Below are 13,687 nucleotides of genomic sequence, written 5' to 3'. Positions count from 1 at the left end.
GTGTGTGTGTGTGTGTGTGTGAGATAAAATACACACAGGGTAAAACTTAACATTTAAATCCTCTATAAATGTACAGTATAGTGGCAAATTATGTATTCACGGCTTTACACCCACCACTGACAAGCTCTGATGTGTTTTGTGCCCTGAGAGGATGCACTGCCCATCACCAGCCCTTACTCCCCACTGCTTCTTCACTCAGCTTTTGCCGACCACTGCGGTTTGCCGGTTGGGTGTTTACCAAACACGCCGTGCTGCTATGTCTGGGTGCTGGTTAGACTGCGCATGTTTTCAAGTTCTGTTTCTATTGTAGCATCTGTTAGTACTTAACCTCCTCTTTAGGCTTGACAGTGTCATGTTGGGTGATACACCACTTTTCCTCAAGCTTTCATCACTGTCGGGCATTATAGCTGCTTTGACATTGGTGTCGCAGTGGGCTTTTTGGTCTGTGTGCTTTCTAGTAATATAATGTCCTGATGATGAAAGCGCGGCTGGTAGCACGTAGGATGGCAGACCTGAGAGCCCGGCCTGAGCGACTGGAGAGCTGCTGCCCTCACAGAGGACCTGACTCAGTTCCCAGCGGCCATCTCCGGGGGCTCGCTCCTGCCTCAACTGCAGGCTGTTGGGTGGACTTCAGCCTCCCTGAGTCCCTGGGGCACATAACCTGACACAGCGCTCACACAGACACATAAGGAAAGACTTTTTTTAAAAGGCTGTATCTCCAATTCTAAAAGGGCAGATGCCACAGCGGACAACACGTCAGTGCACACTTCACATACTGCCAGCTCTGTGGGAGCCTGCCAGTGTCGGTGCTAGTGCCTCAAGGCTCACAGTCTGGATGAGACCAAACCAGCACCATGATCTAGCTAAGTAGTGGAGTTCCACAGTGTTGCAGGTCACCAAAGGTCACCAAGGACTCAGGCACAGAAAGGCAGTGGTTGAAGTGGCCCAGTCCTGTACATTACACTTCTGCTTCCTGCCCCATCACTCTCATGTCACAATCTTGGTTTGTGTGTCTGTCTTTTCTACATAGAAATTAGACCTCAGGGACGAGTCCTGCTGTTAGCTTGTTCCTTAGGCTTATGCGTGATGCCTTGGTGATGACATGGTTGGGAAGAGCAGGAAAGAAAGGGGAAGGTTCAGTGTCCCCTTCTGAGTGTAGCTGAGCCTGTGCAGGTGGCTTTCTACTGGAATAGCTACGTCTGTTTCCATTTCCATCACAGCTGGATTTGCCAGGTCAGGGAACCGCTCTCACACGTGACCTATGAGAGTATTCATGGAGCTGTGCCATCACCGCTGTGCATGCACTTTGACCTAGCAAAACTGCACTTCTAGTAATTAGCTGCCTGCTGTTGGGTGCCGGGTTTGGAAACTGCAGTCTTAATTGTTCAGCACAGTCAGGAGCTGCTAGGATGGGGAGGCACACGTGATGCCGGGCTGTAGTCACCTGTGGATGAAGGTGCGTGAGCACGTGCAAAGTGCTGCCGCTGCCTCCCTGCAGACACGGGCAGGGCAGGAGGAGCGGGGCCTGGTGGCGTGCCGTGAGGTAGCCCACCGTGTGAGGTTTTACCACAGCCTGACACTGACCAGTCAGTGACCAGTACAGTGACCTCAGCCGCTCTTCGTCTTCCTGCAGTAGTTTCTCAGGAGAAGCAAGTCTGGGGTTCCCCAAGGACAGTGTGCAGCCACTGCTTCTCAGTGGAGATGGAGTGATGCAAATCAGCAATGAGCCCGGGTGGGGCTGTGCACCCAGTGGGCTGCGTCACTACTGCCTCTGCGCAGCCTGCAGCCTGCAGCCAGGCCTCGCCGTGTGCCTTGAGTCTGGGCCTGCGTTAGGATTCTGGTCTTCATGATCCCACAGTCACCCACCCTGATGTCTCAGCACTGCACCACAGACTTTGTCACCCCAGACCCTGTGAGCTCTGGGGACCTGGGTGGAGCCATAGTAGTTGACTCTGTACCTCAAATAAATGCGTTGGTGGAGCCGGGCGTGGTGGGCACGCCTTCAATCCCAGCACTCAGGAGGCAGAGGCAGGCGGATTGATGTGAGTTTGAGGCCAGCCTGGTCTACAAAGTGAGTCCAGGACAGTCAAGGCTACACAGAGAAACCCTGTCTCGAGAAACAAACAAACAAAAACCATGTTGGTACCTTGGAGAAAGGGAATTGAAGAGCCCTTCTGAAGGCAGTGGGCTCTCTCTTGTGTGCCCCCAACCACCACCACCACCACCTTAGCTCAGTGAGTGCTGTAATATGTCTCTGTTGCTTGTTGGGGTTTTTACTTTACGTTGAGTGAGCAAGCTTGCTTCTTTCCTGTTTGCTTTCTCTCTCTCAGAAGCTGCTTTTTCAGCTCTTTGTGTGTAGTTCCTGAGCAGACACAGACCAAAGGGCATCGAATGTCTCCCTACCTTACTCTTCTGAGGCTGGATCTCTCCCTGAACCTGTTGTTGTTTGGTTTTTGTCTTTGCTTATGCGAACCTCAGAGATTCTTCTCTTTCTCCCCTCAGTGCTGAGATTACAGGGACATGTGAGGCCACACGCAGCTGTCCACACGGGTGTTAGGAACTAAACTCCTGAACCAGATCTTCCTGGTTGTGCTGCAGGCCTTTGTAGAACTCTGTTCAGCTCAGAGCAAGCTCCTGACAGTGGCAGCTCTCCCTGCTGCTCGCTCTGTGAGAAACAACAGGCACACCAGTGACTGGGAGACTGAATGGCGAAGGCCTGTCAGGAGCAGGGCAGGGTTTGCAGTGCACGCTTGACTCTTTCCACGCCACCTGGTGGGAGTTGTCTGTCACTGCAGGTGCCTTAGATCTAGACATCTCAGCTCAGAGTGACTGCTTGCTTTAGGGCTTAGCCTGTTTTGACTTGCTGTGTTTGCTCGTTCTTAGGTACTGTTTCACCCGGTGTTGGAGGGACTATTATTTGACCTGTAGTGTTCTGCATACTTGGCTGAATGCTTTGGCATGTTTGTATAATTGAAGTGGCGTTGTCAGAATAACTCTAGAAGCAAAGATTTGTTGTAAAAATCTGTCAGTGTGACTTAGGTTCACAGCACAGTTGCTATAGGAGCCACGTTCGTGTAAATATGTGGGTTATTAGGGGTGTTTGGTGATGTCTGTTGTAAGAATTGGTTTAGATACGTTATTGCATAAAGAAAGCAGTGGGCGATCTGATATTTCTGTATAAATATCTCCATTCCGTTTCTTTGGCTCATTAGATTGTATCCACCTTGCAAAACTGGCTTCCCGTTTGAAGAGAAAGGCCCTGAAGTGGTGTGCCAGTGAGGACTTGTGCCCTTCAAGGAGGAGGGGCCTTTCCTTCTCTCTGGAGTTGAGCAGTCACAGAGCACGCTGAGCCAGTAGAGCACCTCTTCCTCCTCACATGCCCCTGCCCAAGCTCTGCTCCTGCTCACGACCCCTGCCTTGCCTTTCCTCGGCGTCAGGGCAGCACTCTGCTCACTACAGTGTCTCATCAGCTCCGCAAGAGGCGCCTTCCCATGTGGAGTGAACTCAGGGGCAGCTGCATCTCCCCCTCCCCTGGCAGAAATAAGGAAGCTGAGGTTCAACCAGAGTTGCTTGAGCCCAGGAGTTTAAGACTAGCATGGACAACATAGGGAGACTCCATCTCAGAAAAACAAGATGAAAAGAAGAGAGCCTGGGTTTTATTGTGCAGGCAGTAGTGGACAAAGGGTGCTGTAGCACTTTCCTGATCTACACCATGGGCCATGCATGATGCCACCTGTCTTACAAAGACCCATGGCCAGGTTAAAACGTGCCTTTTTAGGTTCTAAAGAGTCAGTGTGTACAGCATAAAACATCCAAATTTAAGCCGAAAGGTTTCCCCTTCTAAAGCTGCTGATACCTGAGCACAGTGCATGCCTGGGTTCCCCAGCTGCCCTGATGAGACGCTCGAGTGCAGCCACAGCTCATTTCCAGAATGTACACAGAGGCAGTGGTTGACATCTGCTTCTGCTCTGTTTTCTGAGGTACACAATTGGAATGTGGCCCTCTTAATCACGCCCAGCACTCGTCATAGTAGCTTTCCATGATTTGTATACAAAAGTCGCTTCCCAGGAGAGGAGGCTCACGAGCTTGAAGTGTGCGAACCACTAACATCAGAGACCTTCAGTTTTGGAAGTAATTTGAAAGAAATGAGCATGCTTTTAAAAAAGAGAGATTGGAACCACATTTAAAGGGATTCATGTGGAATGCGAAAGAGCCTGTCAGCTTCTCTCGTGGGTGAATGTATGCTGTGTGACCTCATAACTTCCAGGGTGGGTCTCTTTTTATGTAGGAGAAATGATAAAATGATAGTTCAGAGTTTTGGAATCTAAAGTAATGTGTATTGTATGTTTTGAAGAACTTGGTAATAAAGTGGTATTAGTAACTCAGAGGTCCTAGATGACTGGGAAGATAGGATTTAAGAACACAGCTGTAGGGCAGTGAGGTGGCAGGCCCAAGGAGCTGAGTCCAGTCCCCGAGGATGGGAGCCAACTCCTGCAGGTTGTCCTCTGGCCCTCCTCCACGCATGCCCTGTGGCATGTGGGTACTCACGCTTTTACACACACACCACAGGCACATTATTGGGTCTTTGTGCTGTCTATGGGGAGGGCGTGCCCTGACTGCCCTGTGGAGGCCGCTCTCCTCCCGCCTTCAGTGGCTTTCCTCAGCTGAACTGAGGTGAGCAGGCTGATGCAGCAAATGCCTTCACCTACCAGCCATGGTTGTCAGCCTGAAGTTCTAGAAATTAACCTATGCAGTTTGCTTTTAAATGTCTTAAATGACAAGTTTGCATACTTTTACAAAAAGCTTTTTTGTTCTTACACTTCCTTTTTCTTGCCAAGCTGGTGAAACTGGGCTGAGTTGATTAGTAAGGCCGTGGGCCCATCATCTGCTGTGCTGCTCTGTGCTGGGTGCTTTGGAGTAAGCTTGGGCATTATCTTCCTTTTGATTTTGAGTTCTGCTAGACGGTATCTACACATTGTGTATTTGATGGACAGTCTTGGTAATATACCCTTACTGCACATTCTAGAGATAGAAGAGTGTGTTTAGGAAACACACTCTTCCCCCCTCTTAGAATTATATAGAGTAGAGTATGGCTGGGAAAGGCTAGTAAATAATCGTTTAAGCCATGCGGAATCATTATTTTTGCCAGCTTTTGAGCTGACATTTTCTTCTGGGTTAGCTTACCCAAGGCTGCAGGTTAATCTGCGGTGGATGACACCTTACCGGCCAGGGTACGCCATCAGTCTGTCTCTGTCTCTGCCGCTCTCTCTCCCTCTCCTGTGAGTGTGGGTGGACAGTTTGCAGGAGTTGGTTCTCTTTCAGCCATATTGAAGTCAGGTTGGCAGCCTTGGGGTCAGCACCTCTACCTGCTAAGCCAGTCTTCCCAGCCAGGCTGACCTTTTGAGTTCTGCAAAGCTTTTCTTTAGGAGCAGCCTGTGACTCAGCTCCGTGAGTCCTTTGGCTAATCCCAGGGGAGCACCTCTTCCTTCTGTTACTAAAATGAACCTAGATATTTTCCCCAGCTTAAAAGTTGGCAGACCTTCAGAAGCTCTGCTCCTGATGCAACAGGGAGGTGTGAGGATTGTGACCTGGCTGCCAGTGTGGAGGGTGCAGGGAAGAGCAGCCGGGGGAGGGAGAAACCAGCCTCAGGGCTGAGGCTGCAGTGTTGGGTGTGCTTGAGACATGTACCCTTCCTACTCTCACTAACTAGCCTTTGCTCACAGTGGAGCAAGCCCTTGACAGGATCATTTGTAGTAAGCGGTAAAGCCCCCTCCCCATCTTCAAAGAGGATATAAATGTAAGCATGGCCACCACTAAAAAGAAATGCGCAAATGCTTTCCCACTTGAGTCTGCTCCTTCCAAGGTCAAGCACTTCCAGCATGGATTAGAGAGCCCCTGGTGTGTTGGGAGGCATGGTTAGCAGCAGCACCCTCTTGTGGAGAAATAGCATACTGCTTTTTCCACGTGGACACTTCAAAATCAGTGTGTAAAACATCTTCATGAAAAGAACGTTCTGACTGGACCCTACACCAACTTAAGTTTCTTCCAGGTTTTAGATGAAAAATAGTGGGGAGAGCAAGAAGGGAGGATTTGAGAGCTGAGAAATGTTCTGGAGCAGTTTCTTGTTAACATTCTTTTTCAGAGATGTAATTTTTATTTTTACTTATTTACTTATTTATTTTGAGAAGTCTCATTCTAGAGCCCTAGTTGGCCCAGAACTTGCTGCATAGACCACCTGACTCCCAGTCCCGGGATTGAGGGTGTGGGCACGTTGGTGGCAGTCTGCTCAGGCAAAGTGTTCTCTGCCTGAGCAGGCTTTAGCGCGACGTGCTGCTGCGGGCAGCGGCCTAGCCCTTCCCCTCTCCCAGGGTATGGCAGGGAGCACTGCTGGGGAGCTGCGCTGTCTGCAAGAACGATGTTGTGTTCTATATTCTGTCTTTGCTGAAAGGAAATGGTCTCACAGTGCTTAATAGTTTGAGTGTCAACAGACAGACCACACTTGTGTGCTTGAGGAGAGCTGCAGGGCAGCTGGGCCACGCCCACACCCAGCAGGGAGCCCCCTTGTGTGATTTACTGGGTTTGCTGTAGTGTGTGCTGTCAGTTAAAACACTGCCAAACACACTTTAAAGGTGATCCGGTTTTAAAATGAGTGTTTAAGGAACACTTTTGCTGACATTGACATGCTAATGTGTTAAAACTTACTTGGTTGGTATCTAAAGTCTTAAATGCCTGCAAGTGGCTTATTGCGTGCTTGCGTCTGTGGATGATGTGGGAGGCTGGTGCACATGTGAGGTCAGGACAGGGTTGTAGAGTGGGCTTTCTTCCACCTTACATAGGTTGTGAGAGCGAACAAGCAGGCTGCTCTGCTGAGCAGTTTCCTGGCCCAGAGCCGCCTTTTTTTTTCCCCCCTTTCCAGGATGTGGTTTTGCTTTGCTTTATTTATTACGTATACAGTGCTCTGTCTGCATGTACACCTGCAGGCCAGAAGAGGGCGTTAGATCTCATTATAGATGGTTGTGACCCGCCATGTGGTTGCTGGGAATTGAACTCAGGACCTCTGGAAGAGCAGACAGTGCGCTTAACCACTGAGCCATCTCTCCTGCCCCTCTTTGCTTTGGTTTTTAAAACAGCATCTCACTGAAGATCAGGGTGGCATCAACCTCAGATATTGCCGTGCCTCTGCCTCCCGAGTACTAGGGTTACTGCTGTGTCTTTTCATTTTTAAGGAGTGTAAAAGTATCTACATATAGAGTAAGGCAAATGTTAAAACAACAAATACATGGTAATTCTGTACATAAAACATGCCCCAAACAGTAAGCTCAGCTCCCTGGGGGAGGGCTGGAAAGGGGACCATCTCGGGCACTGTCTACCGTGGGAGCAGCGTTTGGTGCTCTGCTGTCAGATGTGCATGGTGTTACGTCACACATTGGGTAGTGCACTTCTCTTCAGAGCCGAGATGCTGACATCTGCCCTCCTACACACAGCGCTGAGGCAAGGAGAGGGCACGGTTGGAAAGTAGGAGGAAGCCTCTGGCAGTCAGTGCCTGTGAGGAACACCCATGGTCCCTCTAGGGCCATCGTGCACGGCAGCAGGAACTGCACTCTGACGGCACCTTTGAGCTCAGTACAGGTGTTTGTAAACACGCTTTTAGGGTTCCTTGGTGGAAGTGGAAGGGTTCATGACGGACTGAACTACAGAGTATGTGTAGTGCGGCTCTGTCCCTCTGAGGTACATTCAGTGACAGAAACTAGGCCAACAAGCTATTGACAATTAGTGGTCCTTTGGGACTCCGCTTTAATGAATAGATAAGAATGATTTGTAATTAGCATAATAATTATATGCAAATGAAGGCTTCTGAATTGCTCTAAAACACTTCTGAACTGTTTAAACAGCCCTCCTGAGATCTTGTTACTCTATTAATTTGTGTAGCAAATCTTTTTTTCATAGATCATGCAAAGATAAACTTCAGCCTGGCCCCTATGCCAGTGATTATGAATTCCAAGGTGGTAGGGCCTGAATTAATGAGATTTACTTATACTGTATTAATGGTACTCTGTGGGAACCTGCAAGGGTGAGGAGTCACTGGGGATATGTAATTAAAAACAGGAAAAGAAAGCTGCTGATCGGAAAATAACTGTTGAAATCAGTTTCTTAAACAAGTCAGTAAATGTTATTTTTTTTTCTCTGCTATTTGCTATCGTAACAGTCAGGGCAAACACTTCTTTAGACAGGCTGACCTGAAGTATGGCTTGCATTGTGTCCACTCTGGGCATGCAGTCAGCACTGGGATCAGAGGCTTTTTCCTTTCTGTTTTCTAAGGGCCACAGTATTAAGGGGTAGAGCGGTGCTGATGGAGACAGTGCTTGGCGTTAGAGCGGTGCTGATGGAGACAGTGCTTGGCGTTGGCCTTCATATTTCATTTAGCCTCTCTCTCTGCGCGTTTTTGAGTTGAGCAGCAGTATCCATGCATTTTAACCTTAATGGTGATCTCTGAGCTGTTTGAATAGACACCTAATTAATCATCCTATGCTAAAGTAGAGCGTTTGATAGCCGGCTGCAGGACCCTAACTTTTACTTTCTAAAACGCCCTCTGGGCAGCGGCTTTTACGGGCTGGGCCTGATCTTCATGAGCAGGTGTCATAGCTGGCAGCGGTGCCTTTGAGTAGCTGCTACCTACTTCTGCCTCCCCTCACCTGTGCTAACCCAGGCACACTTCAAGCAGTTTCTGGTGTCTGGGGCTCATCTTGATTTTCCATAAACTGTCACGAAGCTCAGCACCTACTCCTTTCCCCGTTCATAATCATGAGTTACATCTGGGCTCAAAGACATACTTAGGTTGGCTCAGCACAGGTTCTATGCTTGCATTTTGGGGGGACAGCCACTATGCTAAAAGATTCATAAAACTAATATTCTTTGTCTTCAAAATTAATCTGGTTTCTATTGAGAGTCTCTGTTGAGAGATGCAGTGAATAGCAGATGTGTACCCGAGAGGTGGTGCGGCCCTCCTGCTCCAGGGCTGAGCACTTCCTTGTGTGAACTTGAGGACTGTGCTCTGTGACTCCAGCAGCAGACACTAACCCCCTGTTGACCATATCGTACTTGATTTTGTTCTCCACGGGGATCTTGACGTCCATCACCATCACTTTTCCTTCACCAAGAGTCTGGTGGCATAGCAGAGGCTAGCGCTAATCCAGACGCGTCTTGTGCTGACACCGTTGTGCTTTGAGTCGTTGGGGCACTGTTGTTGGAGGAGAAAGTAGTGAGTGTCTCGGAAGGTGCACCTCGCCAGATAATGATGGGTTCCCAGGCCCTCGTCCTGGCCAGGCCTCTGGGCATTGTGCAGATAATTAAAATTAGATCACAAAAATATGTTAAGCACACTACACCTTAGTAATAAGGCTTTTCTCCATTTAAACATGATTTTAAAGCCGTTTTTCTTCCCTAAGAGTGTGTTTCCTTGGCCTAGTGAATTTGCTTTCTTTTTTCCCAAAGATTACAGAAAGTGCATAGCAGATTCAGCCTTGAGAATACCCAGGAGCTGCAGACTCAAGTTGACTGCAGCTGTCCTCACCCACGGTATTCTAAAGGAGCTAATGAGATGAGAAGTCTGCAGCTGGTGGCAAGCACAATAAACCAGGAGCCAGGGGCTTCTCTTCATCAGAGCCTCCCTTCCCCTGGGATCCCAGAGGAGACAGAATACTAACAAAGCCAGCAGGCTGTCTCATTCCACACTATTGCTCATTTGCAGCTGTAATTGGTAGCTGAGGTTGCATTCTGTATGCTGAAACTGTCATACATGAAGGAATATATTTGTTCATTGTGATGGATATAAATCGACCAGTTTTCAAATCCAGAGACCAAACCAGATACCCAACAATAAAACTGCAGCAAGATACTGCTTTTTTAAAAAACTAATGTTTATTGTAGAAATAAAAAACTGAGGTTGTGAAAACTACGTCGTCCACTTCCTACCTTTTCATAGCATGCTGCTTAATTCAACTGATTATACATTAAACATCTACGAATTCAAACCAGCAAACGCAAAATGTCTAGCTTCTCACACACTGCTTTATTCTCACCTGTCAGGGGTTTGGTGCTATTGTCAATAATTGGCTTATGTTACATTTTCGTATAGTATCTTTAGCGTTTGCTGTTGTGCACTCGAGGAAGGAGCAAAGAGGGGAAGGTTTCGTTCTCTGTGCCTGCCTCAGAGAGACGCACTTGGAACTGAACCCCTGCTGCTGACCGCCCCCTCCCCCCCAGATTGCGGGCACCTTTGGCTGCCTGATGTGGTGTAGCCATGTGAGCCAGGGTAGAGATCAAAGAGTCCAGTAGGGGCTGGAGAGATGGCTCAGTGGTTAAGAGCACTGGCTGCTCTTCCAGAGGACCCGGGTTCAATTCCCAGCACCCACATGGTGGCTCACAACCTTCTGTAACTCTAGTTTCAGAAGATCCAATGCCCTCTCTCCTATGGATTGAATGAAGAGAGGAGCGTGGGCAGGAGCTTTAGCTAGCTGCGATCTGTAAGGCAGGGAGTGTTGAGGGAAATAACTGCCCTGTAACAGAACACTAGATTTTGGGGTTCTCTGTGGCTTGCTGTTGCTGGAGATCCTCAGTCCCATCCATCCCTCCTCTCACAGCAATGAGGGACTTTGAGGAAACAGATCCAGCCAGGAAGTGGGGGAGAGAGGAGCAGGAACTGAGCTTCTGCCCTACAGTAGTGCAGTGGTTGCTTCCAGCCTCAGTGGCCACCCAGTGTCGCCACGTGCAGGTGCTGCCGATAGTGAGGTGAGCAAGCCTACATGGCTGCAGAGGCCTGGGACTGCTGAAAACCCTGCATGGCCCAGCAGCTACCAGGGCTCAACACTTCTAATTACACAGTTGATATGAGAGTTTACAGAGTAATGGGGGGCAAACTGCAGGTGCTGCCTGTGGATGCTCTCCCTGCGTGTGGATGCTCTCCCTGCGTGTGGGTGCTCTCCCTGCGTGTGGGTGCTCTCCCTGCGTGTGGGTGCTCTCCCTGCGTGTGGACGCTCTCCCTGCGTGTGGACGCTCTCCCTGCCTGTGGACGCTCTCCCTGCCTGTGGACGCTCTCCCTGCGTGTGAAAAGCACGGGGGCTGTAGTTTCCGAAGCCACCCCGGCAGGGCTCAGGAGCAGTCTGCTTCTCTCCCTCACCTCTGCCTCTGTGTTGCTTTACAGGACTACAAAGCTGACGAAGACCCTGCGTTATTCCAGTCAGTCAAGACCAAGAGAGGCCCTCTGGGACCCAACTGGAAGGTACTGGCTGCCGACCCTGCTGACGAGCGGTTCTCGGCAACATAACAGCTGACGGGTCCCAAGTCCTAAAGAGGTGGTGGTGGTTAATCACACAGATGGTTTTATTTGCGGTAAAGACTTGGGGCCATTTGCAGTTGGCCTTGAGTGCGTGCTGCCTTAGCAAACAGCACGTTGCGCCGTTCCGGCTGCAGAGCCTGAGAGAGGCGACTGCAGACAGCACAGAGTCCATGCTGAGTGAAGGTTGGGCGAGGGTTTAGTCCGCACCTCCTCTAAGCAAGTCTCCACCCAGGCGTTTGCAGGACACTGGCGAGCGGTTTTTGTGGCAAGTATTTTATTCAGATAGAGCACTCCTTCCCTCCATTCATGAAGTGGAGTGCTCTGCCAACATGCTCCCTTGGACTGCTACCGAAGTGTAGTACTCCCTTAAACAGGGCTCTCGGTGTTGGTGACAGGCTATGCTGATTAGTTTGACAGACCAGGAGGTATGTAAGAACCAGACCTGAGCGGAGCGGACTTCTCACCCGTGGGACTTTGTTGGCAGCGGAGCTCTAACAGGCTGGTTATGACTTGTGGGGACAGTGAGTGCTGGCTGCTCCTGTGGAGGATCGCTAAGACAGCCCCAAGCTGTTCTAACTACTGTATTCTGTGGCCCGGCAACCAAAGAGGGATGTGACTTCGCTGCATGTGAAAGGAGTCATTGCAAAGTGGTGGTAGTTCACACCTTTAACTCGAGACTCAGAGGCAGAGGCAGACAGATCTCAGTGAGTTCGAGGCCAGCCTGATCTACATAGAGTTCCAGGACAGCCAGGGCTGCACAGTAAGATCCTATCTTAGAAAGGAAAGAATCATAATTTGTCTTCCTGTCACATTTGTTTCCAGGATATAATTCAAAATTCTTCAGTCTAATAACCATGACTAGAGGACTTAGTAAGCAGGGATCAGTCAGAATGGATCCCACGAGGGTCGGCTGAGGCCCGTCGGAGCATTTGCAAAGTGTCCCCATCCTTTTCCAGGCTTAGCCCTTTCATTCGGGCTAGTGGCTCTCCAAGGCACAGTCCCTGCTGAGGTGGCACTGCTCTCCTGATGTAAATGATTCTGGTTAGCCGTGCTTTTACAGGGGATAGAGGCAGAAGGCTTGTGGCAGGCACTGCTAGTGTTTGAGACATGGGTTTTACACACCTGTTGAATGGTAGACCTTTTCTGCTTGAGTGCAGAGCACAGGAGTTTCTGGGGACTCCTGAGAGGTTTTCTCGCTGGCTACAGAATTACTTGGTGTTTGACTTTCTCTTGGTTTTTCTGCTTCTTAGGAAATTAGGATGTGTGTAACTAACCTGGCTTGTTCTTGCTTTGTTGTTGTGATATGTGTTTACTCGTGGGCCTTTATCACTGATTATTTACAAGTCTGGAGTAGCGTTTGTTTGTTTGTTTGTTTGTTTGTTTGTGAGTGACATGGTTTCATGACAGGGCCTGTGGTCCAAGAGTCACCATACATAGAGCCCAGGCAGCCCTTGAGCACTTAGCCCTGCCTCAGCCTCACAAGTGCTAAGGTGACAGGCGTGAGCCATGAGAGGCTGTGCCTAGCCGAGCAGGTCGGACGTCACGTCATCCGCCACGCGGGAAGCTCCTTCCGCTCCCGTGTTGGCGCGGGAACTATTAAAAAGAAGCAGCAGCCGGGCGTGGTGGCGCATGCCTTTAATCCCAGCACTCGGGAGGCAGAGGCAGGCGGATCGCTGTGAGTTCGAGCCCAGCCTGGTCTACAAAGTTGAGTCCAGGATGGCCAAGGCTACACAGAGAGACCCTGCCTCGAAAAAACAAAACAAAACAAAAAAACAAAACAAAAAAAGAAGCAGCGTCTGATTGACCTTCTGTCCTTGGAAATAACTGGGTGATGAGGAAAAACAAGCTAGACTACCACTGACTGACGTCCCCAGTTACGCACCGTGGCCTGATCATACGTCCTCACTCTGTGCGGTGGCGTTGACGGCAGGCTGAGGAGGGGTGGAGCTGCTGTAGTGCTGTCAGTGAGTGCTGAGGGTGTGAGATTCTGTGCTGCGCCCACTGGAAAGTCTGTAGCATCCGTGTGAGATGTCCTCCCATCATCCACCTGTTGCCAGTCCATGTTACAAAACGTATCCAGGGCTAAGTGTAACCCTCAGGCGTCTTTGTTTCCTGGTTTGTGTGGCTTTAGTTGCTCAGGGTTTAGACCTAGGCTCTGGCACATGTTGCCAAGTGCTCTGTTCCATCCCTTTCTTGCCATGGGCACTTCCTGTAGTAGTTACTGACTGTAGTCAACTGAGAGGAGAGGGTTCCCTTTGGTCCCAGGCACTGTACAAGGTCACGTTTAACCTTCCAACCCTTGCTGTGTGGCAGGTACAGGTGCCTTGTTTCATAAAGGAGAAACGTGGCCAG

At 49.7% G+C, this 13,687-nt stretch overlaps 1 protein-coding gene across 1 annotated transcript in view; it reads left to right on the top strand.

Annotated features, from left to right (window-relative positions):
• Window positions 1–13,687, top strand: part of Pitpnb (phosphatidylinositol transfer protein beta) — a 44,749-nt gene that overhangs the window by 18,690 nt on the left and 12,372 nt on the right. The window contains exon 8 of the mRNA XM_051161743.1: window positions 11,201–11,278. Coding sequence (XP_051017700.1) covers window positions 11,201–11,278 — 78 coding nt within the window. The remainder of the gene's footprint in view (window positions 1–11,200; window positions 11,279–13,687) is intronic.

Source organism: Acomys russatus, chromosome 19 (genome assembly GCF_903995435.1).
Source record: "Acomys russatus chromosome 19, mAcoRus1.1, whole genome shotgun sequence".
Taxonomy (NCBI): Eukaryota; Metazoa; Chordata; class Mammalia; order Rodentia; family Muridae; genus Acomys; species Acomys russatus.
Note: the sequence above shows the minus strand (reverse complement) of the source record. Positions and strands in the feature narration are given on the sequence as shown.